Genomic DNA, 24755 nt, shown 5'->3' with positions numbered 1-24755 from the left:
TATATTCCCTTTATCATATTGAGGTAGTTACCTTTGATTCCTATCTTTTGGAGTGTTTTTATCAGAAAAGGATGATGAATTTTGTTGAATGCTTTTTCAGCATCAGTTGAGGTGATCATGTGATTTTTCCTTTTCGATTTGTTAATGTGCTGTATTACATTAATTGATTTCTTGTGTTGCATTCCTGGTATAAACCCCACTTGGTCATGGTGTATAATTCTTTTAATGTGTTGTTGGATTCGATTTGCTAATATTTTATTGAGAATTTTTGCATCTATGTTAATTAAGGAGAATGGCCTGTAGTTTTCCTTTCTTATAGCATCTTTACCCGGTTTTGATATTAAAATGATGTTAGCTTCATAAAATGAGTTAGGTAGAGTTCTTTTTTCCTCAGTTTTTTGGAAAAGTTTGAGCAGGATTGGTGTTAGTTCTTTATGGAATGTTGATAAAATTTCCCTGTGAAGTCGTCTGGCCCTGAACTTTTCTTTGTAGAAAAATTTTTGATGACTGATTGGATCTCTATACTTGTGATTGGTTTGTTGAGATCTTCTGTTTCTTCCTGAGTCAGTGTAGCTTGTTTATGTGTCTCCAGGAATTTGTCCATTTCATCTAAGTTGTGTAGTTTGTTGGCATATAGTTGTTCATAGTATCCTCCTATGATTTCTTTTCTTCAGGGTCTGTGGTAACGCACCCCTTCTCATTTCTGATTTTATTTCATGCAATTTTTTTTTAAAGAAATGTTTTAAATCAGGAGATTTGTGTGCTGCCAGCATTATTCAGGAAAGTTTATCATATAGTATTTGTCCTTCTGTGCCTTGCTTATTTTACCCTGCGTGTTTTCAACGTTCTTCCACCTTGCAGCAGATCTCAGAACTTCGTTCTTTTCTTAAAAAAACTTTTTTTTAAGTTGTGAAACATAACATATATACAAGAAAAACAATAAATTTCAAAGTTAACTATAACATGCAGTTATAGAACAGATTTGAGTTTGGTATGGGTTACAGTTCCATAGTTTTGTTCAATCCTGTTTTCTCTGTTATAATGCCTCTTTCTGCTTGGATCCTTCTCCTAATCTTTAAGGGTAATTGGACTCTGCCCATTCTAACTTTATCATGTTGGAATGGGGTGTCGAAAATATAGGATGAGCTTCACAGAAGCAAGCCTCAAGATCAAGGGCTTGTCCTATTGACTTAGGAGTCCCTAATATTTAAGACATTATCAGGGGTTTCCCTCATGATAAAACTTAATAGTTCCATTATTTTTCTCCTGTCCCTCAAGGGACTTTACCAATACTTTTTAATTAGCTGCCCGACATACTCTGGAATGTATCCAGGTAATACATTAAGCTCGATAGAATTATAATCTCGCATTCCCATTCCTGGACTCTGTGTGTTTGGGTTGTTTAAATAAGCTATCCAGACAGGTTAAGTTAGATTATATGCTACAGAAAGTTTAGGTTTTTGAACAAAATAAACCTCTCTTCCTTTGGTCTCATGCAGTAGGTAAAGTTCTAAAATACAGACGATGTCATCTTTACCCTTCTGATTTACCTTAGTCCTGACCCGATTGGCTTCATTCTTTCTAATTGAAGCTGATCTCTCATTCAGTTTCTTTAACGTTTGTTGTATGTAGCAGTGCTGACTTTCAGAGCTGCAGAACTCGAGCTCCGAGTCTTAGGTGTCGCACAGGTAGCCAAAGTTCACCTTTTTGCATATCTTACAACTTCGTTCCTTTCTGAAGCTATACACTATTCCATCATATGTGTACACCATAGTTCACCTTTTTACTTCTCAGTCATGGATCCTTCAGCCACCTCTGTCCATTGGGCATCACAGATAATGTCCAAAGTCAACAATCCATGTCTCACATTATCATTACTTAATTGTACAATCAGCAGCACTCTCAATTTTACATAGTTTTCATTGCTCCAAAGAGAAAAATAACCGATAATACTCCCCCACCAAATGAAAGTCCATACCTCCCCTTAACTCTGTCCCCCCTCCTCCCCTACCCCATTATTTACCCCTGGTATTGCTGTGGTCTTCATTCTTTCTTATGGCTGAATAATATTCCACTGTATGGATGAACCCCGTTTTGTTGATCCATTCATGGATGGACATGAGGGTTGTTTCTATCTCTTGACTGTGGTGAATAGTGCTGCTGTGAACTTGGGTGTCCAATATCTGTTTGAGTCTCTGCTTTCAGTTTCTTTGGGTGTTGGGTATTTCTATGAATGGAATTGCTGGGTCACATAGTAATTCTGTATTTAATTTTTTGAGGGACCACTATACTGCTTTGATTTTTAATGGTTGTGCAGCATTCTTTTGTGTGGCTGTACTATACTTTATTTAATGTTTCATTTTGTTGTCTATCTAGATAGACTTTTTTTTCTATTATGTAGAGCTATCAAATTCTTACAGCTAAATTTTGATGATCTATGAATCTTTCCTTAGGATAATTTTTTTAAGATAATATTTTTAATGCAGTTTTATTGATATATATTTACGTACCATGTACTCAGCCTTAGGATACAGTTTTAAAAAACAAAATTACTGGCTTAAAAGGATTTATGCTTTTTAAACATCTTGAATGTATTTTAGTAAACTACCATTCAAAAACTCTCTACCCATTTACATTCCCACTGGTAATGTATGAAAGTACTTGTTTTTCTGCAGCGCTTACTAACTGAGTTGTAATAGTTTTGGGGGAAGAAGAGAGCTTATTTGGTATTTATACATATTAACATTTTGTTTTAACTTAAATTTACTTGAATTTTAGTGTGGTTAAACATTTTTGCTTCATGTTTATTTGCCATTTGTGTTTATGTGTAAATCTTGTAAATTGACTGTGAGAACACCTTTAGGGTGTTTAGCTTTTTCGTATTGGTGGGTAAGAGCTGATTCTATTTAGGGTATGAACTTTTGTATGCGAGATAGGTCAGAACTGTGTTTCTCCATTTATTGTTTGTCTTTTTTTTATGTTCATGATTTTTTTGTTTGTTTGTCTATGATATTTATTGACTGGACTGCATTCCTGACTGCATGATAGACATCCGTGACCTTTCACACTCGGTCCATCTAAACGGAAATTCATTATTCCCAGCCCCCACCCCCAACCCGCTCTTCCCGCTGACTTTCTTGTTTCTGTTAATGTCACCACTGTTGTCCTCATCACCTGGGCTTGAAATCCAACCCCTCTGGAGTACACACTTACTGCAGGCTCTCTGGCAGGCAGCTCCTCTAACACGACAGTAGCTCAGGTTCTCATATTTTCTTAACTGGACTTAGAAAGTAGTCATGTGAGTTTATGACTCATCTCCCCAGTCCCAGGTTTCCTACTTCTTTCTCCTTGGCCCCTCCTCTACTCTGCCACCACATTAATATCCCTGAAGTGAAAATAATACCATTTACAATAGTAACTAAAAGAATCAAATATCTAGGAATAAATTGAGTGAAGGATGTAAAGGACCTATACACAGAAAACTACAAGACATTGCTAAAAGAAATCAAAGAATCCCTAAATGAATGGAAGGACATTCTGTGTTCATGGATTGGAAGACTAAATATTAAGATGTCAGTTCTACCCAAATTTGTTTACAGATTCAATCCATTCCCAACCAAAATTCCAACAGCCTACTTCTGCAGAAATGGAAAAGCCGGACATCAAATTTATTCAGAAGGATATAGAACCCCAAATAGCAAGAACCCCTTGAAAAAAAAAAAGTATGTTGGAAGACTCATACTTCCTGACTAAAAGCATATTACAAAGCTACAGCGGTCAAAATAGTATAGTATTGGCATAATGATAGATTTATTCACCAATGGAATTGAATTGAGAGTTCAGAAATAGACCCTTACATCTTTGGCCAGTTGATTTTTGACAAGGCTGCCAAATCCACTCAACTGGGACAGAATAGTCTCTTTAACAAATGGTGCTGGAAGAACTGGATATCCATATCCAAAACAATGAAGGAGGAGCCCTGTCTCATACCTTACACGAGCATTAACTCATCATGGATCAAAATTCTAAATATAAGAACCAGGACCATAAAACTCCTAGAAGAAAATATATCTTTGAGATCTTCTGTTAGGCCGTAGTTTTTTAGACTTTACACCCAAAGCACATGCAACTAAATAAAAAACTAGATAAATAAGACCTCCTCGAAATTGAAAACTTCTGTGCTTCAAAAGGCTTGTCAAGAAGGTGAAAAGGCAGCCTATTAAATGTGAGAAAATATTTGGAAGCCACATATCTGATATGGGTTTAATATCCAGAATATATAAAGAAATCCTGCAACTCAACAATAAAAAGTCAGACACCCCAATTAAAAAATTGGCAAAGGATTCAAACAGACGTTTTTCCGAAGAGGAAATATTAATGTCTAAAAAGCACATGAAAAGATGCTTGACATCACTAGCTATTTGGGAAATGCAAATCAAAACCACAATAATGTATCATTTCACACCTACTAGAATGGCCACTACAAAAAAACAGAAAACTACAAGTATTGGAGAAGATGTAGAGAAATAGGGACGCTCATTCATAGATGGTGAGAATGTAAAATGGTGCAGCTTCTTGTGGAAGCAATTTGGCCATTACTCAGGAAGCTTAGTACAGAATTGACAGATAACCCTGCAATCCCATTACTGAAGTATATAACAAGAAGAAGTGAAAGCTAGGAAGTGAACAGATATTTGCACACCAATGTTTATGGCGGCATTATTCACAGTTGCCAAAAGATGGAGGCAACTCAAGTATCCATCAGCTGATGAATGGATGAACAAAAGGTAGCATATACATACAATGGAATATTATTAGGTGGAAGAAAGAATGAAATCCTGATGCATGTTACAACATGGCTGAACCTTGAAGACATCATGTTGAGTGAAATGAACCAGATACATAAGGACAAATATTGTATAATCTTACTGAGATGAAGTAATTAGTATTTCTACTAATTCTTAGAGTTAAATTCTAGAATTTAGGTTACCAGGAGTTAGAATGAGGGAAGAAAATGGTCAGCTGGTGCTTAATTTGTGCAGAATTTTTAATTCATTTGATTGTAAATGCGTGGAGATGGATAGAGGTGAAGGTAGCACATTATCGTTGGTGTAATTAACAACACTGAATTATGCGTGTGAATGTGGTTGAAAGAGGAAGTTTAGGGGTGTGTATGTCACTGGAAGGAAAGCTAGAGGATGAAACATGGGACTATATAACAGTGAACTCTGATGGACAATGACTGTGGTTAATAGTACAAATATAAAAAAGTTCTTTCGTGAACTATAACAATAGTAGGAACTATTACAAGGTATTAACAATAGGGTGGTTTATACAGAAAAATTCATCTAATGTAAACTATGGACTATAGTTAACAGTAGTATCTTAATATTCTTTCTTTGTATAAAACAAAGGTATTGGGTGGGCCACGGTGGCTCAGCGGGCAGAGTTCTCACCTGCCATGCTAGAGACCCTGGTTTTATTCCTGTGCCTGCCCGTGCAAAAACAAACAAAAAAAAATCCACAGATACCACAGCAATGCTAAGTGTCAATAATAATGGGTAAGGGGTATGAGGTTTTTCTTTTTGGAGTGATGAAAATGTTCTAAAAGCAGTTGTGATGATGAATATACAGCTCTGAATATACTGTGAGCCATGGATTGTACATTTTAGATGGACTGTATTGTGTATGAATAGCTTAGTAAAAGTGCTTTAAAAAAAAAAAAGACAATAGAAAGTCAATGCCAGCTTTTTTTTTATTTTTTTATTAATCAAAAAAAAAGAAATTAACACAACATTTAGAAATCATTCCATTCTACACATGCACTCAGTAATTCTTAGTATCATCACATAGATGTATGATCATCATTTCTTAGTACATTTGCATCGATTTAGGAAAAGAACTAGCAAAACAGCAGAAAAAGATATAGAATGTTAATAAAGAGAAGAGAATTAAAATAATAATACTAATAAAAAATATATATATAAAAAAAGGAAAAAGAAAAAAACAAAAACAAAAGATACAAACAAACAAACAAACAAAAACAAACTATATTTCAGGTGCAGCTTCATTCAGTGTTCCAACATAGTTACATTACACTTAGGTATTATTGTGCTGTCCATTTTTGAGTTTTTGTATCTAGTCCTGTTGCACAGTCTGTATGCCTTCAGCTCCAATTACCCATTATCTTACCCTGTTTCTAACTCCTGCTGGTCTCTGTTACCAATGATATATTCCAAGCTGATTCTCGAATGTTGGTTCACATCAGTGGGACCATACAGTATTTGTCCTTTAGTTTTTGGCTAGACTCACTCAGCATAATGTTCTCTAGGTCCATCCATGTTATTACATGCTTCATAAGTTTAGTCTGTCTTAAAGCTGCATAATATTCCATTGTAGGTATACGCCACAGTTTGTTTAGCCACTCGTCTGTTGATGGACATTTTGGCTGTTTCCATCTCTTTGCGATTGTAGATAATGCTGCTATAAACACTGGTGTGCAAATGTCCGTCTGTGTCTTTGCCCTTAAGTCCTTTGAGTAGATACCTAGCAGTGGTATTGCTGGGTCGTAATCCATTCTGCCAGTCTATGTCTTTTGATTGGGAAATTCAGTCCATTAACTTTTAGTGTTATTACTGTTTGGATAATATTTTTCTCTACCATTTTGGCTTTTGTATTATATATATCATATCTGATTTTCCTTCTTTCTACATTTTACTCCATACCTCTCTCTTCTGTCTTTTCGTATCTGACTCTAGTGCTCCCTTTAGTATTTCTTGCAGAGCTGGTCTCTTGGTCACAAATTCTCTCAGTGACTTTTTGTCTATAAATGTTTTAATTTCTCCTTCATTTTTGAAGGACAATTTTGCTGGATATAGGAGTCTTGGTTGGCAGTTTTTCTCTTTTAGTAATTTAAATATATCATCCCACTGTCTTCTAGCTTCCATGGTTTCTGCTGAGAAATCTACACATAGTCTTATTGGGTTTCCTTTGTATGTGACAGATTGTTTTTCTCTTGCTGCTTTCAAGATCCTCTCTTTCTCTTTGACCTCTGACATTCTAACTAGTAAGTGTCTTGGAGAACGCCTATTTGGGTCTATTCTCTTTGGGGTGCACTGCACTTCTTGGATCTGTAAATTTAGGTCTTTTATAAGAGTTGGGAAATTTTCAGTGATAATTTCTTCCATTAGTTTTTCTCCTCCTTTTCCCTTCTCTTCTCCTTCTGGGACACCCACAACATGTATATTTGTGCGCTTCATATTGTCATTCAGTTCCCTGATCCCCTGCTCAAGTTTTTCCATTCTTTTCCCTATAGTTTCTGTTTCTTTTTGGAATTCAGATGTTCCATCCTCCAGTTCACTAATTGTAGCTTCTGTCTCTTTAGATCTACCATTGTAGGTATCCATTGTTTTTTCCATTTTTTCTTCTTTGTCCTTCACTCCCATAGGTTCTGTGATTTGTTTTTTCAGATTTTCTATTTCTTCTTTTTGTTCAGCCCATGTCTTCTTCATGTCCTCCCTCAATTTATTGATTTGGTTTTTGAAGAGTTTTTCCATTTCTGTTCGTATATTCAGCATTAGTTGTCTCAGCTCCTGTATCTCATTTGAACTATTGGTTTGTTCCTTTGACTGGGCCATATCTTCAATTTTCCGAGCGTCATCCATTATTTTCTGCTGGTGTCTGGGCATTTGATCAGATTCCCCTGGGTGTGGGACCCGGCTGGTTGAAAGGTTTTTCTGTGAAATCTCTGGGCTCTGTTTTTCTTTTCCTGCCCAGTAGGTGGCGCTCGTGGCGCTCGTCTATCTGCGGGTCCCACCAGTAAAAGATGCTGTGGCTCCTTTAACTTGCCAATCCGAATCTCGCAGTCGGCCTGGGAAACTGCGCGTGGAGGGGGGGTCGCCGGCCGCCGCGGCTTGGGGGAGTGCCGGTCCAAATTGCCCAGCTGGCCCGAGATGCCAAGCGTGGCGGGAGGGCCCCGCTATCCAACGTTCCCAGTCAGACCGGGGAGCCACGTGCGTGGAGGGGACCCCAGTCGCCAGCCGCCCCGGCTGGGAAAACGCGCGCCCCTCGGGTATCTCACCGCAGCGGATTCTCCATGCCCGTTCAGCCGTTCCAGAATGGGGTACGCTGTCTTTTTGGTCTCTGTCGTGGCTCCGGGAGCTGTTTGGTATTGTTTCTGTTTCTTTAGTTGCTGTTCTGGAGGAGGAACTAAGACCCGCCCGTCTTACTAAGCCGCCATCTTCTCTCAATGCCAGCTTTTAACCAGGAAGTTCTCTGTCTGAATTTAGTTTTTGTTTTTTGCTGTGAGTCCAAGCTGGAACTCTTGCTCAGTGTGAGGTTGCCATTGGGGTCTGAGTGTGAGGCTTCATAGTTCCCCCCGTCTTATAAGCTCCCCGGGGCGGGAGCTGGACTTGAGTGTGTCCTCAACCCTGCTGTGTCCTCAACGCCGTGTGTTGAGTAGCCAAATCATGTGACAGCTGAGAGCCTGAGTCCTGAGCATGGAAGGACTTGGCTTCTGGTCTTCCCTCAGCCTCGACTAAGCTGTTGGATTTTGGGAAGTGGGCTGTGAGTCCTCCCTCTGGGCCTTTGTTTGCTGACTGTTTCGTGAATGGTAATTCTTTAAAAAACTTTGCTCTGATATTTTTTTGTTTTTTCTGAAGTTGTAGACTAAGCTGCTGGTGTCACTTGTCACCCTTCTTGCCAGTTCTTTAAAGAGCTAACTAATGAGACATTAAAAAGAGAGAGAGAGGAAACTAATGCATTAAGGATTTTATGCGCCCTCTCAAAAGCTAGATGGTGCAGTCCAACCAGTGAGATTTGCTGCAGTCCACCCTATCAAAGACATTGACCCAGGGCCTCTCTTTGGGGTCAGGACAGTGCACTGCTACTCCACCCAGAGCAAGGCACCAGGAACTTCAGATTTCTGACTCTCCCGGTGTCTTGCTCTGGGTGGAGATAAAACTGCTGACACTTTGACAGCTGCCAAACTTAGAATTAAGACGTCTTCCTCCTAGTATATTCCTTCTGACATTTGCTAAAGCCCATAAAATGTAATTGCCTTTTAAAATAGTGTAGAGCTAGGGATTGACTGGCAAAAACATTCAAGTGAAGGCATGGGGAGAGATGAAAGTTACCTGTTTTGTCCCCCAGGGAAGAAGAGGGGTGTGCAACACCTTTATTTTCTTGGGGAGGAGAAAAGGTCCAGTTGGGTAGTTAAATTTGAAAGAGAAGAGCACGACACAAAACAAGAGAGAGGGGTATTTAACTAGAAAAATCCCCAGAGGGAAAGATTAAAGTGAACAGGTGCTGGAAAAATGTTTCTGCATATTAGAGCTTAATTAGATTTGAAGATGAATTCCAGATGGGCTAATTATGTGTGAGTTGTTGCAGGTTATTTCTTGTAAGGGCAAGAGTGTATTTTTGGAAATGGTGATTTAGTTTGATTGGATTTGATTCCCGTCTCCTGCTGTATCTCATCGATCTATAAACTGCCTCTTTTGGGGCCCCAGCATCCTTCCCAGTGGGCCCCATTCCTAGGGCTGACCTGTCAAAGCCAAAGAGGGACAGAATGTTGAGACACTGAGGCCTCTGTCTCCTGAGTGCCCCAGAGACAACCCATGTTGGTGGCCACTGGCCATGTGGGAGGAAAAACCCTTCATACTCACATTGATTGGAAGGTACTTTCAGCTTCAGAAGAAGGCAAAGGGTACAGGAATACATCATTTATGGGGATAAGGCATTCTAGTTGGAGTGGGGATAGAGTCCACAGCCAGTGTTCCCTGTTTAGCCAGCTGGTTTAGATGTATTTGGACTACTTTCTGGGAGAACAAAGGGAAAAGTTCTTTTTGGCAGCTCTCTGGGTTGTGGATCGAGACAAGCTAAGGAAGGTGTTTTATTCCTAGGCTGCTTAAAGCAGATGCCATGAAATGGGTTACCTTGAAACAATAGGAATTTATTAACTTATAGTTTGGGGCCATGAGAATATCCAAATCAAAGCATCATCTAGGCAATTCTTTCTTCTTGAAGACCAGCTACCGGCATCCTGGGCTCCTCTGTCACTTGGCAAGGCATATGACGGCATTTGCTGGACTCTCCCTTCTCTTCTGGATTTTGTTGCTTTTAGCTTGCTTCCGTAGCTTGTTTTCTCTGCATTCATTCCATGTATGAAGGATTCTAGTAATAGGATAAAGACCCATGGTGATTGACGTGGGTCAAACCCTAACTGAAGAAGCCTCCAAAAAAGGCCCTTCTCACAGTAGGTCCACACCCACAGGAATGGGCTGGATTTCAGAACATGTTTTTCTGGAGTATAGACAGCTTCAAACTACCACAAAGGAAAGGGAGGAACTGAGATGTGTTTCAAACCAGAAGCTTTCTGAGGTTTTACAAAAGGAACAAGGTGAAATTGGGTCCTTCGGACTTTCCACTGGAATAATGGATTTGGTTTGACCTGGGAGCAGCTTGCAGTGACCACCACAAGGGAGAACAAGGTCCCCTGTACCATCTTGGATTGGTGCTGATGGTTGGGGTGGTGTCATGCCAGCCCACATGCCTTACGGAGCTCCGCTTGGAGGTCTTTCAGGACTAAGAGCTTTAACAAATGTAAACTTTTATGTAAGGCTCAATAATTGGAAATTATGGATGTATAATATATATATGACTCAGTGAATGATTGATATAATGTTAAGTGATGATTTAGATAGAAAATATGGCCCCCTCTTGCAGAATCTTTAATGAAAAGCATCCATTCTTATGAATTTATTTCTGGAGCTCTGTTTGAACTCAGCTTGTTTGACATAAATCAGATCTAATTGTCATTTTATGATTAATGAGCATATGCTGGCCGTTTTCCCCCATAATTAAACTTTATGTTCCATGCATCTGACAAAGCAAAACCAGTTTAGAGTTTGACAGCTCGGCTGTGGGTTTTCTGTGTCTGTGTGTTTGTGTGTGTGTACTCATTTGTGCGTGCATTTATTTTATTAACAGCTAAGTATTAACTTTCCGTAAAGTGATGTTTTCAGAAGCATGAATAAGATTTTCTAGAACTAACATTCAGACCTGTAAGGTTTAAAGTGCTTGTAAAGGACCAAAAGGGGCCAGGTCTGAGCTAAAGGAAGAAGTGTGCCTGCAAACAGCTCTTCTGCTTCTCTTTCGGAGCTCGCCATGGGTGGGTGCAGGGGACGCTCCCCCATGGGCCAGGAGCACAGTTGCTCACATGTTAAGGCCACAATAAAGATCTCCAGGAAATGATGAACAGTGGATTCATTGCAAAATTATGCACATAATTCCTTTCTGCTTTTCATACACTTAAGTGAAAATTGGAATAATTTAAAAGGTTACTGGTCAGTGCACTTTGACTGCGAGCTGCTTCACCTTTGATGATTTCCTATTTCAGGACATAGACAAGTTTGGCAATGAGATCACCCAGCTGGCCCGGCCCCTGCCCGTGGAATACCTGATCATCGATGTGAGTGCTCCCTGCTGCGCTTGGGCAAAGGGGGCTGGTTCCTTGGGAGAGTTAGAGGCCAGGTGCTAGGACTGCGGGGCAGCTGCTCAAGGCAAGAAGGGCGGTCTCTGTAGTGGTTCCTACGTGGCACAGAGCCTGGCATAGCCTGGGCCCAACATGGTGTCTGTCGACCAGCATGCACCCAGCCTTCTTGAAAAGCTCATAATTTTAAGGGCTCTTTTTTTGTACTTTCAGGGTTTTATTTCTTTGAGAACAACTTAGGGGTTAACTTTCCCCATACTATTGTGCAAGCAAGCCGAGAGCCACCTCCACACAGGCACACCTATGAGAAGCGGCAGAGCCTAGCTTCCTAGTTACCACCCCTGTGGATGTCCTGAACAGTTTCTCCTGGATACTTTGAGCTCTCGTCCTTGGCTGCTGGTGGCCTCTGTGTGTGCAGAGTGCTGCCCTTATCAACACTTAATGGCCAGGACCCAGCTCCTACTGTGCTGCTCTGTCCGATACCCACCATACCCATGACACAAGTTGTTGTGTGAGGGGAAGCTGCCAGAGCTAGCAAGGTGCCCAGCTCTATATTGACCTGATCCCAAAGTCTCACTCTTTTCTGGAGATATTTTAGGTTTTAGAGATGTGACCACATGGGAACCCATCCTGGCCTTCAAACAAAGGGTAGGGCACAATCCAGGAGCGGAAGCTGGGGCAGCCACAGCCAGACATTTTGCAGTTGAAGGATCATCACTCAGAGAGTGCAGCCAGAGGAGGCAGGGTGCCTGACCCTGGCAGGAGGTTTCTTTGCCTACACCACCACAGGGCCAGGTAGTTCCTTGGGCTGCATTTGGACTCAGGATGGGCATGTGAGTCAGGCAGTAAAATATCCCTGCATTTGGAAGAGCTGGTCCCTGTGAGCTAAACCCATCGATGTTCCATTCCAATTGACAGCTCAAGAGAATGTATTTATTACCTAGGCTGTAAAGGCATCTGTTTTTCAGGCTACCTAGGGTGTAATTAAGATGAAAACAGATTGATGGAACATACACTTAGGAGGAGTCGGCAAGATTTAAAACCAGCTTTCTAAGGTCTTCTCCCCTTCCCAGCAGCTTCCCCCACCCTCTTCTCCTTTTATAACGGCAGTTAAGTTCTTGCCCTATTGGATTGTTTTCAGTGTTGAGGTTCAGTGTATTTGGTTTGGGGGGTGAACAGTGATACCTCTGCTCTTTGTTTCTGTGGCTGTGCAGCCTGGAGCATTCCCACTTGAGAGCTATGCCTGGCAGAGATCCACAGGTTCTGGCCTGAACAGGGGCCACCTGATGTCTGTAAACTTCGAGACAGCACTGTGGTTCAGGAGTTGAGCAGTGTGAGCCATCAGCCCCTGGCCCTGCTAGGTGACCGCAAGGCAGGCTAGACAGGGAGAAGTGCTCACAGGAGCTGTTCTGCACAGGACGATGTGCTCCCAGTCTCGCCTGCCCCACTGCATGTCTGTGTGCTTTACATGCAGCCTGCAGACTGTGGTCTGCGGCGCTTCCAAGGCAGCCTCAAGTCTAACATTCCTTCTTTTCATTCCACATTCACTCACTAGTGCAGTCCGTGGTTGCCATCCCACTACTGTGTCTCCCTCTCAGAGAGGCATGGGGCACTGCAGGTGGCTCCTTGTCCATCTTTGTGTCTCCAATATGGATGGTACCTCAGCAGCTGTAGAAATCTAATGGCAGCTTATTCTGCTGAGCACTTATTCTATGCCAGACCTTTCTGTGCATTTTACTTACCCAAACACTGTTTATTCTCCTGGCAGCTCTGGGAGGTGCAGGGACTGATAGCCTCTAATTTACAGATGAGGAAAGCGAATGGGGCCATGTAGCTATAAAGCAGCACAGTGACTCCCCAGTACACACACACCCCTCCCCCAGTGCTGCTCCATGGCCTTGTGAGATCAGCCGGCCTAAGCTCTTCCTTCCAGAGCCTTTACCGCAGCCACAGCTGAATCCTGGGCCAGCAGCCTGGAAACAGCTCATTGCCTTTGCTGATGCAGAAAACGGAACAGAAGAGCATTTTCATTCTTTAGAAATAGTCCCGAAGGAACCAGAATAGTTACCCTAAATCTGGACGAGGTGTCATCTGCTGCTGTTGGAGTGTGATATTACAGAAGAAAAGCTGTGTCAACCAAAGGGGTTGGCAGTTCACACTTGGGTACATTTTGGGGAGGGGTGGAATAAAAACTGTGTGTGTTGATTCTTGCACACTTACCGTTCTTCCTGTAGCATCTATTGATTACATGTGAGATTTAAAACGCCACACGCCCTTTATTGTTATGAAAGCATGTCCCAGCCAAATGAAAGGACTTAGGCCCACCTTTCATTATAAGCTCTTGGCTCAGGTAGGTCTTCAGGGGAGAGCAGAAGCAGCAAGCCCTTTGTTCCCCAGGGCCCCATGAGTTTTCATCCCTTCCTTGAAAAATACACATTCCTTGGGAGGAGTCCCTGGCACTTCAGGTGGGCTTAGCAGTCTGCCTGGTGATCATTGTACTTCTTAAACTGTGATTGGCTCAATCTGCACATACCCTCCAAAACCAGGAACATGCATTTGCACCTTTTGTTCAAAGGCAGCACAAGACTACTCCTTCCATTCTTTTTCCCCTGGTTCCATTAGCACGATGAGAGGGCAAACCATTCTTCAGTTTGCCCGTAGCAGGAGAGAGGGCAGCTGTACAAAAAGACTTGGTATGGGAGCTGCCCCCCAGATTGTCCATGGGTTCGAGTTAGGGTATAACGGAGGCTGGTGCTCAGAGCCAGAGCCGCCCAAATGTGAGGCAATTTTACACATGAATGCTTTATCTGTTTACCAGATTTCAGAGTTTCAGTATTTTCACTTGGGGGCAACACCACTAGTTAGCTGTTGCCTTGATGCAGACCACGTGGTCTTGTGTCGGGGTTGTGGGAGGTGGCCTTAAAGTGCCGGGTTGAGGCTGTCCCGTCTCACTGCACGGTTCACCCTGGGCTTGTGTTTTGTTTATTAGATCACAACAACGTTCCCCAAGGATCCAGTTTATACTTTTTCCATTTCACAAAATCCATTTCCTATTGAAAATCGTGATGTACTGGGTGAGACACAGGTAAGTGCTTTGTCTTTAAAAATGTCGTTTTTGGGCAGGCCACGGTGGCTCAGCAGGCAGAGTTCTTGCCATGCTGGAGACCTGGGTTTGATTCCCAGTGCCTGCCCATGTTAAAAATTAAAAAAAAAAAACAACACATTTTTTATTTTAACGTTTTTTATTGTAAAATATATATACAAAGCAAAGGCAGAAGTATTTTTAGAAGCACACTTCAACGAGTAGTTACAGAACAGATCCTAGTTTGCCATAGGCTACCATTCCACCATCTCAGAATTTTCCTTCTAGCTACTCCATAACACTGGAGGCTAAAAAGAATATTAATATAGTAATTCAGCAGTCATACTCATTTGTAACTCCTATTTTCTCTGTTATTTTAGAAGCATAATTTAAAATAACTAGTGATTGTTTCACTAGTGCCAGAAAGTATCAATCTTTTAAATTCTTCTAAGTCATTCCTATGACAAACCCCATCTAGGCCTCTCTAAGATGCTGGCCCACTGTGACTACCCTGTCTGGCTGGGCTGACTGATAACCATGAAGGCAGATCCCCATAGATCCCTAGATTTGCCAGAAGTACCATTCTCTGTTACCATCATAATTTTTCCAAAATTTATTTCGTCATCTTGTGGCCTCTACCAACAACGTATTATTTGTTTGTTGATAAATGTGTCTAATAGTGGAAGCAAAGAAGGTGGAGCTGGTCTTTCCTCACTGCTTCATCTGGCCTCAGCATGGCCTGACCGCTGGGGCTCTCAGGCCTGCGGTGCTGATCTGCTCAAGCACACCCCGCGCTCCAGGCCCTGCCTTTGTTGGCTGCTCAGGCCTCATCAGAGTTGCTGTCACTGCCCAGCCCGTGTCACACACACTCTCTTGTGTGTACATATTTTTTCTTAAAGTATATATTGGTTTTGGACATTTCAGAAGACAGTTTAGTTAAAGAATATCTACAAGGAGACTTTCTTCTCAAGTGGTGCTTGTTTTCAAAGGGCCCCTGACCCCTCATGTTTTGTTCTCTTGCTACATTTCAGCCCAGGGGTCTTTGGGAATGCATCGAAGTACAGGTCCTGTCTGGGCAGCACTCTTGGATCTGCTGTTCTTGGTCCTGTTGGGAAATTTCTGTTGCCCACCACTTGTACCATGCATGCATACACATAATCCCTCCTCCCTCCCTGTCCTGCTCCCCTAGACCAAGAATACAGAGAGACAGAGGCAAGTGCCACAGGTGTCCCTCATCTGAGGGGGTCTGAGGCACTTCCCACACGCTGTTCCCACCAAAAGCTGGGGCACCTGACGTTGGATGGGTATTTTTTCCACCTGTTTGAATGTGCCTGCATCTGGGTTGGCTTTACACATGCGCTTTCTCACACATATTTTGCATAGAGATGGACTGACAGTATTTCTAGGAAAAAAGGGCTAGAGGCTTATTCCTCCATTTCTTGAATCCTCATCAGTGGTTGTAGAGAGGGAAGATGTCGGCATGGCATCTATTCCATTGTGTCTGGGTAGGCAGATGGTTCCCCTTCTGAGTTGGCCCTAGGGCCCAGAATGGGATAATCACATCTGTTTCCTTCCCTCCCTACCCTGTCACTTTAGGACTTCCACAGTTTGGCTACTTATTTGTCCCAGAATACCTCATCTGTGTTCCTGGACACCATCTCGGATTTCCACCTCCTGCTCTTCTTGGTCACTAATGAGGTCATGCCCCTGCAGGTACAGAGCCTCGGGTGCCTCTGAGTGCCTGGCGTTGGCGGTCCTGAGGGTGGCTGCAGAGAGGGGCCTTTCCTGGTCTTGCTTAGCCCTGGGAACCAGAGGGTAGGGCTGGGGGCTAGATTGAAGCTCCTGTAATGGCCAGGGAGTATTCGGGCAGGTGTGTAGCTTTATTTTTTTTTTTATGCTTACATTTTTATAGAAAAGACTTCTGAAGTTTCTGTGCCCTTTATGACAGAGGATGGGTTTTGTCTGTTTTTTTGTTTTTTAATAATCAGAAAGAATGCAGATTATTTTGCTCTGTGTCATCTAGCATGGATCATTAGAAATCCCACAACTTAAAAAGTCCTACCCTGACAGTTTCAGAATCAGAGCCTCTGCTTTTTAATGCTCTCTCTCCTTCCAAATCAACTTCAGTTTTATTGCTTTGGCCCAGAAGGCCTGGCCAGCTTCCAAGCAGAAGTGCAGAGCTGCACAGCTGGCATTTTAAAGACACACTGCAGGGGGAGAAGGAGCCAGTGTTCTCAGTTGGTGGGTGCTTTTTTTTTTTTTTTTTAACATGGGCAGGCACCGGGAATTGAACCCGGGTCCTCTGGCATGGCAGGCGAGCTTCCTTGCCTGCTGAGCCACCGTGGCCCGCCCTGGTGGGTGCTTTGAGAGCATGCGAGCAGCAGGACTGGCCAAGGAGACCCTCACATGTCATGTCATGTGGGTGACCACCTACTTTGGCCCTTTCCTCTCTCGGAGAGCAAGGAAATGCTGGAGAGAAAAGACTGTTATTTCTGAGCTGCCAAAACCATTGGTCAGCCATCATTTACTGGTGGCAGTGGCCAAACAGAATAAAGGCTCTGCCCTCCCCCCACCCCTTGCATCAGTTGGCCTACAGCTGCTTTTGTATCCTGCTGGGTTGATCTTGCATCTGTAGCTTGTCCCAAAACCACCCATTTATCCTATTTGATAACCAGTCAACCCATGACTCTTGCACAGTCTTTACCTCTTTATTAGGCCCAGAGGCCCACCTCATTGGACAGGTGTAAAGGGCACAGACTTTCTTTTTTTTATCAGGCCTTCTTCTGTTTTCAGTCACCTGCCAGAAAACATTTTCTGTAGATATTTGAGCCCTGAAGGTATTCTTTCTCATTCTATAAACTATTTTAATCCTCTGTGTTTTTACCCTGGAGGCTTGGTATAGCCATTGCATTTTAAAAGACATGATCCAGGAGATAAAAAGGTAGAGGGGAAATGTGAGAGGATGGATCACACAGCCTTGTCCACTGGCCTGGGCCTCTGGGGCAGGAATGTGAGCCTCTGTTCTCTGTACACAGTGACAGGGAGGCTTAGCAGCCAGCTTGGGGGCCCTCGGAGAAGGATTTGAATCGTAGCTCAATTTAGCACTTGTGTTTTTAGAACTAGGTGTGTGATGTTTTGTGTTTCATAGTGACAGCCCATGGGATTTTAAAAATTCTCTGTGGAATATGTCTGGATGTTGGGGAAGAAGACACTGATTACCAAGAGTAGATCTCCCTTCCTTTTGGGTTTCTTGCAGGACAGCATCAGCTTACTCCTGGAGGCTGTGAGGACCAGAAACGAGGGGCTCGCCCAGACATGGAAGAAGTCTGAGCAGTGGGCCACCATTGAGCAACTCTGCAGTAAGTGTCCCCGTCCTTGGTCTTAATGGGCCTTGTCCCCTTGCTCCCTGCTCCCCAAGACGACAGCACCCAGGCACTTCTGGTTAGGCCCTGGAATCCTGAGCCAGGTACATTCTGTTAGACTTCATGGAAACAGAATAGACACAAACTGAACTTCCCTGCCAGGGAACGCTGGTTTTATTATTGAAGTAATACCTATATCCTGTGAGGGTTACACATCTTCAGTATACAGCTCTATGGGTTTTATAAATGTATACCCCCAGATAAAGTCATTGTTTTAGATAAATAGAAACTTCATGTTTCAGTAAGTACTGAGAGTACAGGAGCCTTTTGGTCCCTCAGGCATTTCTTTTCCCAGCAGTCCTTAGAGCTCTCTGGATTGACAAGTCAGTCAGCACCCAGCCTTCTTATGTGACCAGCTGTCCCAGGATTCATTTCAGGATGGGATGTGAAGGCCTCAGTGTCTCTAGCAGCCCACATCATCAAGCTTGATCAAGTTCTCCAACCCTGACAAATACTCTAGAACTTGAGAAGATGAAGTGGCAGGCAACTGATGTAGCCTTTTCCCTGTGGCCTTGAGAAACAACAGAATACCCTTTTAACCCAGTCTTGAAAATACTTACGAGAAAATGTTGATACCATTGTCTTCATCCCTTGGATAGGTGCTGGAGCCAAAATTAACCAAGAAACACCTCACTGGAATCTAAGTCACAAGGAAGCTTAGTGGAGAGATTCTATTCTTTCTAAAATAGTGAGCTCAGTCGTTTTCAGAATGTCAGTGTTCATTGTTATGCGTTTTGTCAAGTTATCTTTTTATATAGCTAAATTCTAACACCCAAATCAGCAATATGTATGGTAAACCTCTCCTTTCACTCATGCCTGCTCCAATGTTTTAAAGAGGACAAGAGGACAAGTTACTGCCACCAGGTTCCCTAAAGTGGACCCCTGGCGGCCTTGTGCCCCGGTGGGCAAGGCAGGTGGTGTGGATGTGTGTGAATGTGTGTGGATGTGTGCAAGATGAGGGTCTGCTTCTGCCGCCGACTGTCCTGCATCCAGGCCTGCCCAGGCCTGTGCGTGTCACTCCTGCCTCGTGCTTCTTCCCTAGAATTAGTTTTGGGTCCTTCATTTCTCACAGCAGTTTTAATATCTTGGAGTCCCTCCTCTCAGCCCAGGAGGAGTTCCAAAAGGGACTGGTACCTGCTGTGCCAGAAACCCAGGTTCGATTCCCAGAGTCTGCCCATGCCAAAAAAAGGGACTGGTAAGCACAGGGAGGCCAGGCGGGTGCCAAGAAGCTTCATCTGGGCCTGACAGGAGGGGAGGGCCACCTTGGGCCCTTCTGGACACACACTGGCCTGGCAGGGATCAGTGTGGGATTTTCGCATTTCTTTGCTCCCCCTGCTAGAAGCTAATGGGAAGCTGGACATTCTATGGGAGCTGGAGGCCATGGGTGCTGCCCCGCCTCTGCCCCCCCACCCCCCCAGTCTTGGTGTGACAGACCAGAGACCAAAGCTGAGTACAGCTTTGAGGGCAGGGGTGGCTGCACCAGTTGCAGCGTCTGCTTGGAAACTCCTGTCCTTACCACACTGTTTCCTAACTAGTTTGTGATGTGATGGTCAGGACTCATCAACTTAAGTGTTCTACTCATGAAATGCAAATTATTATGCATTAAGATTGGTAATGGGAAATTAACAATAGGGCGCCGTTCACCAAAGCATCACAAAACATGAAATACCTAGGAATAAATGACACAAAGACTGTTTAAGATGGCTGCAGGCTAAAAGCTAACACTGCTGAAACAAGAACTAAATAACTGAGTACCTGGAAGGATGTACCATGTTTCTGGATTAGAAGACTCAATACATTTTTCATATGTTGATTTTACCCAAATTTCTGAGTGCAATCCCAATGATAGAATCCCCACAGATTTTTTTTTTTTGTAAAAAATTAACAGGTCCTAAAATTTATCTGAATATGTGGAGGACCTAGAATTGCCAAGACAATTCTAGAAAAGAATAAATTAGGACAACCTGTTGATTGAAATAGTAAAAGCAGGGCAAAAGACTTGAACAGACGTTTCACGAAAGAGGACAGAGGAAGGGTCAGCATCATCATCCATCAGGTAGTAGTGCCCTCTGTGTGGGTCAGACAGTCACAGAAAGGACCTCCTCACAGTGCCTGTGGGGTGCACAAGGGGGGCAGCTGCTCCAGAGCTCTGTTGGGCAGTTTCTTGGCAGTTAAACCCTTATCCTGTGTCCTGGCAATTGCACTCCTAGGTTTCTCCCAAGAGAAATCAAAACAAAGGTCCACAAAAATAGTTGTTTAAGACTGCTCATGGCAGCTTTGTTCTTAAGAACTCAAAATTGGAAACAGGGCAGTGTGATGATGGCTCAACGGCAGAGTTTTCACCTGCCATGCCGGAGACCTGGGTTCTATTCCTGGTGCCTGCCCATGTTAAAAAAAAAAAAACAAAACTCAGTTTCAAAATTGGAAACAACCCAGGTGTCCATCCACAGGGGAATGGATGACAAACTGTGATGTTCGTGTAGGGAAGGAACCCACAGCAGTAGAAAGAAGTAGGCTGGATGTGGCCAACAGCAGGACGACTCTCAAAACCATGCTGAGCAAGAGAAGCCAGGCCCAAAGGGGCACGTTATATGGCTCCCGCCACACAGGGTTTGAAAAAGGCAGAAACCCTGGAGCTCGAGCAGCCAGGACTGCGGTTACAGGAAAGGAGAGCGTGGCCAGAAGGAATGGCTGGGGTGTCCTCTCCAGATGTGGGTGGTGGACACATGGTCGTGTGCATTTGTCAGACCTCATCAGACTATGTACACTGGCGTGAAGAATGCACTAAGAAACGTCCCCACTATTACTTTAGATTTGGAAAATACATTTGAGTGCAGTAGGCCTGCTCTTTCCCTGCTCTCTCATTCGCTACCTAGGCCAGCTTTCCTGGACTGGATGTCCCTCTCGACTCAGATGGTTGGAATTCCCGCATCCCTTTAATTAGAGATCCCTCTGATTCATGGCTGCACCTCATGCCCTGCTCCCTGAATTCCAACCCAAGCCCCCTGCTCTGCTGAGCTGGGAGCTCCCCCGACCCTCCAGCTCTTAAGCATGGCACAAAGCCATGAGAGCTGGTGCCAGGGCTACACAGACACTGGTGGGTTACTCGCCACCCTTCCTTTTCCCGTTTTCTGTCTACTTCCTCTGGTGCTGTCTTCTCCAGGAAAACTGTCCCCTTCTGGGGCTCACCCCCTGCCCCTGTCTCTTCAAGGAGTGGGTATGTACTTCAGCTCTCTCCTTGCCCTGCTAGCTCCTGTCCGAACACCTTGGTCCTTTTGTGTTGACCCGGCACTCAGTCCAGGTTTGGGGACTCAGGGAGCCACTTTGCATGTGTGTTTTGCTGAGGCCTGGCTGGAGGCAGAGAGTGGGCAAAGGTGGTTTTCTGCCAGACTGAAGTCAGAGTTGATGGCTTTGAGCTCTACCAAAAACGGCTTTCCCACAACAAGTGGCGGCATTTGGCTCTCAGATGGGGTGGGGAATCTTCACTGTCCAGAAATAACATGTCACTTTTCCTCCCCTACAGGCACAGTTGGTGTGCAGCTTCCCAGCCTCCATGAGTATGGCGCTGTCGGGGGTTCTGCCCAGGCCACAGCTTCCTCCATGTGGGCCTGTCAGCACTGTACCTTCATGAACCAGCCTGGCACAGGCCACTGCGAGATGTGCAGCCTGCCCCGGACCTAAGGCTGCCCCTGCTGTGCAGGACTGGGGACTGTGTGCCATGTGCTCCCTGTATCAGTGCCCACAATGGGCAGCCCAGGGAGGGAGTGGCTGCCCGGGGCTCTGAACCCCAGAAGCTTCTTCCCAGAGGGCAGGGTCCTGCCAGGCAGAGTACGAGACCTCCAACCTGTAAATGGAAGCGCAGCACCCACCAAGAAGGCCTGGCTCATTGAGTTGATAACTTCCCACCTGTGGCTGAAAGAACTGGGTACCCCTGAATCCTCACTTGGAATTGGGGGTGGGAGGGTGGAAAGCAGTTTGCTGCTGCCATCTGGCTCTTTTCTTGTTCCTTTCTTTTGGATGCTTTTTGTTCTTGCCCATTCCCTGCACCCATCCCCACCCCCACAGTTTTTTGGTTGGGAACTTGGTCTCCTTTGTGCTCTGAGGCTCTGGAGCAGGGCCATTGGCAGGGCTGGGGCTCAGGCTGGCTGCTCTGCAGGTCCACGTGCTTCCAGGTGCGGGTTTGAAGTCTACGGTCATAATGACAGTTCAAGTCATTCCTGCCCAGAGGACTTCTATTTATTTTTTAAGATAAAAACTGCACAAAGGAGGAGTGACAGAAACTAGTTTCCTCCTCCTTCCGTCTCCCTTAAGAAGTTCCCTTTTGGGTGGGTGGATGTGGGTGGGGTGCCTGCAGGCAGTCATTCTCTAAGGTTAAACCTCAGTGCCTGAGCCTTTTCCGCCAGGCCATGCAGCCACAGCAGCTTTAGACACGGTGTTTGGAGCGGAAGTGAGGCAGAGGTTCAAGCTGAATAGGCACTCCTCCCTGAGGCTAGCACTGCCTGGGGGCGGGGGGGGGGGCAACTGGGAAAGGAGTCAAGCACAGTGGGCGGGGGGGTGGGACACCCAGGCCCACCTTGGAACATGGAGTAGTTGGCACTGTGCTGGGGGCTGGGAGGTCAGAGTGCAGTGGAGTGGGGTGGGGCTGATATTTCACAGCATTCTCGGTGGCCTCTAGCTGGACTGTGGTGCAAGCCTGCCCCTAAGGGGACTTCTGGGCACCTTGTGCCTCTTTGCCTTAACCAGAGCTGCATCCAAGTCGCACGTGGGCCTCCTGTCTCCATCCCTGTGGGGTTGTGGGGGCACTCCATGTCTGGGCAGCCCCCTTTTTGCCTCCCTGTGGGAAGAGAATATCTACAAGCCAGAGCCCTGCTGTGGATTGCCAAGTGGCAGACACAGATGGCTCATCTGTGCCTGTGGCCCAGAGCCGCCCAAGAGGGCTGGCAGAGGTGGGAACAGCCAGTCAGGATCCCAGGTGCCAGCAGGTGTGCATCCTGCAGTTACAAGTGGCAGCTTCAGCCTCAGGTCAGCCGGAGGATGTGAATGGATCAGCTCTTCCCAGGCAGCTCTTTCCTTAATTTCTGTGTGTTCCATGGCCCTTCACACCAAAACGCCATTCTCCACCACAGGCAGACGCTGTACCTCCCACCAGTGGCACAGATGCTGGAGAGTCCATTCCTGCTGCCGCTGCTGCCTCTCCTACCTGCTATGGTCTTTAGCTGGTTTCTTTTTTTAAAAAAAAAAAACAAACCTTTCCTTTCCTTCACTCTAAAGTTCTGGCCTCCACATAATTCATTTTCTTTTGTGTTTTAGCTAAAGAAAAAGCATTGTGATTTCTCTGCTTCTGGGTTTGAATTCCTCTCTTCAGTAGTGTAGTTTACTTTATTGTCCAAAGGGAGTTAGAGCTAAGCTTGGGGGGTGAGTACCCTGCCAGAGGGCTCAGGTATCACCTCTTCTGTAGGACCCCAGCCCTGCCTTGCATTGTACCTGCCCAAGGATGAGCTGTCCCCACAGCTGTCTTTGGTGTCAACCCTGTGCCCGCCAGGCACCCTGAACCAGGGAGGGAGGGTGGGTCCCTACCCCGCACCCACCCCCACCACATATATCCCTCACTTCTACCATCTCACCTGCCCACCTACACCCACCATCTATTCCCTCCTGCACCACCACCACATCTTGTCATCGAGGACTTTCCTGGGGACATTGGTGCTTGTGCTTTGCCTGTCTACTTCAGGCTCAGGTGTATGCTGGTTGGGTTTGCTTTAGTGCTACCTTGACTCCAGCCTTGCAACAGTACCTAATAAAAGCGCCTGAAGGACTGTTTGAGCTCCTGGTTGTTCCTGTCCCACTCAGCCTCATTCCCCACTGGCAGCACCACTGGGCCTTTCTACAGCAGACAACCCTTGCCTGCGACCTGCTTATTTTAGAGCAATTGGATAACTCCTCCATTAAAAGGTGAGTTGTCACTGTCATTTGCAGCTGTATTTGGGCCACAGCACTTAGTGACCCTGTTTCCCAGCTGGCTCCACCTTGCTTGGGCCCCACAGCACCTCCTGTTTAGAGGCCTCCCTCGGGGGCCTCGTCATACAGTGTGAACATGGCTGCAGGCAGGTGCCCAGTCCTCTAAGCTGCACAGGGCAGTGAGGAGGGAGGCATGGTGGCGTTTCCCTGCCTCAATAGCATTCCCTTTTTACTCTTTTTTTTACATGGGCAGGCACCAGGAATTGAACCCGGGTTCTTGGGCATGGCAGGCAAGCACTCTTACCTGCTGAGCTACTGTGGCCCACCCAATAGCATTCCCTTTTTAAAGCCAGGAAGCATCTCACCTATTCCTTCTGACCTTCAGGCACCAATCTTTCTACCTGCCTTTCTGTATCACTTTGCCCTTCAGCTGGGGGATTAGCTGCTCTGTTTAGCAATTATTAAAAATCAAACACTTAAGAACTACCAAGTCCCATGTTCAACAGCGCTGCAGGGTGGAGTCCTTGCCCTGGCTCCTGGGCTCCATGTGATATCTGTGCTTGGGCTGGACAAAGTCTCCCCCTGGGCAGCCGGCTCTCAGTTCTGGGCCCTTTTGAAGATAACCATCGGACTGTAAGAGGTCAAAGTCCAGGGATCACTAATCGTCTTGGGTTCCATGCAGTGATGTGAATAGATGCTAGACCCAGCTGAGAAGTCAGGCAAATGGAATATACTGTTTGCGAGAGAGCATGGGGGCCTGTGTCCTTGGTGCCCCCACCCCTGCCCCCCATGTACATGCCTT

General features: G+C 44.9%; 1 protein-coding gene across 2 annotated transcripts in view; it reads left to right on the top strand.

The window, feature by feature from the left end:
* The window catches only part of NPLOC4 (NPL4 homolog, ubiquitin recognition factor), an 87549-nt gene extending 63738 nt beyond the window's left edge, over positions 1–23811 (top strand). Inside the window, exons 13-17 of one of the 2 annotated variants that reach the window (XM_077166206.1) lie at positions 11399–11470; positions 14481–14576; positions 16170–16286; positions 17830–17932; positions 21519–23811. In XM_077166206.1, coding sequence (XP_077022321.1) covers positions 11399–11470; positions 14481–14576; positions 16170–16286; positions 17830–17932; positions 21519–21676 — 546 coding nt within the window. In that variant the 3' untranslated portion in view covers positions 21677–23811. Of the gene's footprint in view, positions 1–11398; positions 11471–14480; positions 14577–16169; positions 16287–17801; positions 17933–21518 lie in introns of both variants that reach the window. The other variant, XM_077166207.1, reaches the window with a different exon arrangement.
* Positions 23812–24755: the final 944 nt, after the last annotated feature.

Source organism: Tamandua tetradactyla, chromosome 6, assembly GCF_023851605.1.
Source record: "Tamandua tetradactyla isolate mTamTet1 chromosome 6, mTamTet1.pri, whole genome shotgun sequence".
Lineage (NCBI taxonomy): Eukaryota > Metazoa > Chordata > Mammalia > Pilosa > Myrmecophagidae > Tamandua > Tamandua tetradactyla.
Note: the sequence above shows the minus strand (reverse complement) of the source record. Positions and strands in the feature narration are given on the sequence as shown.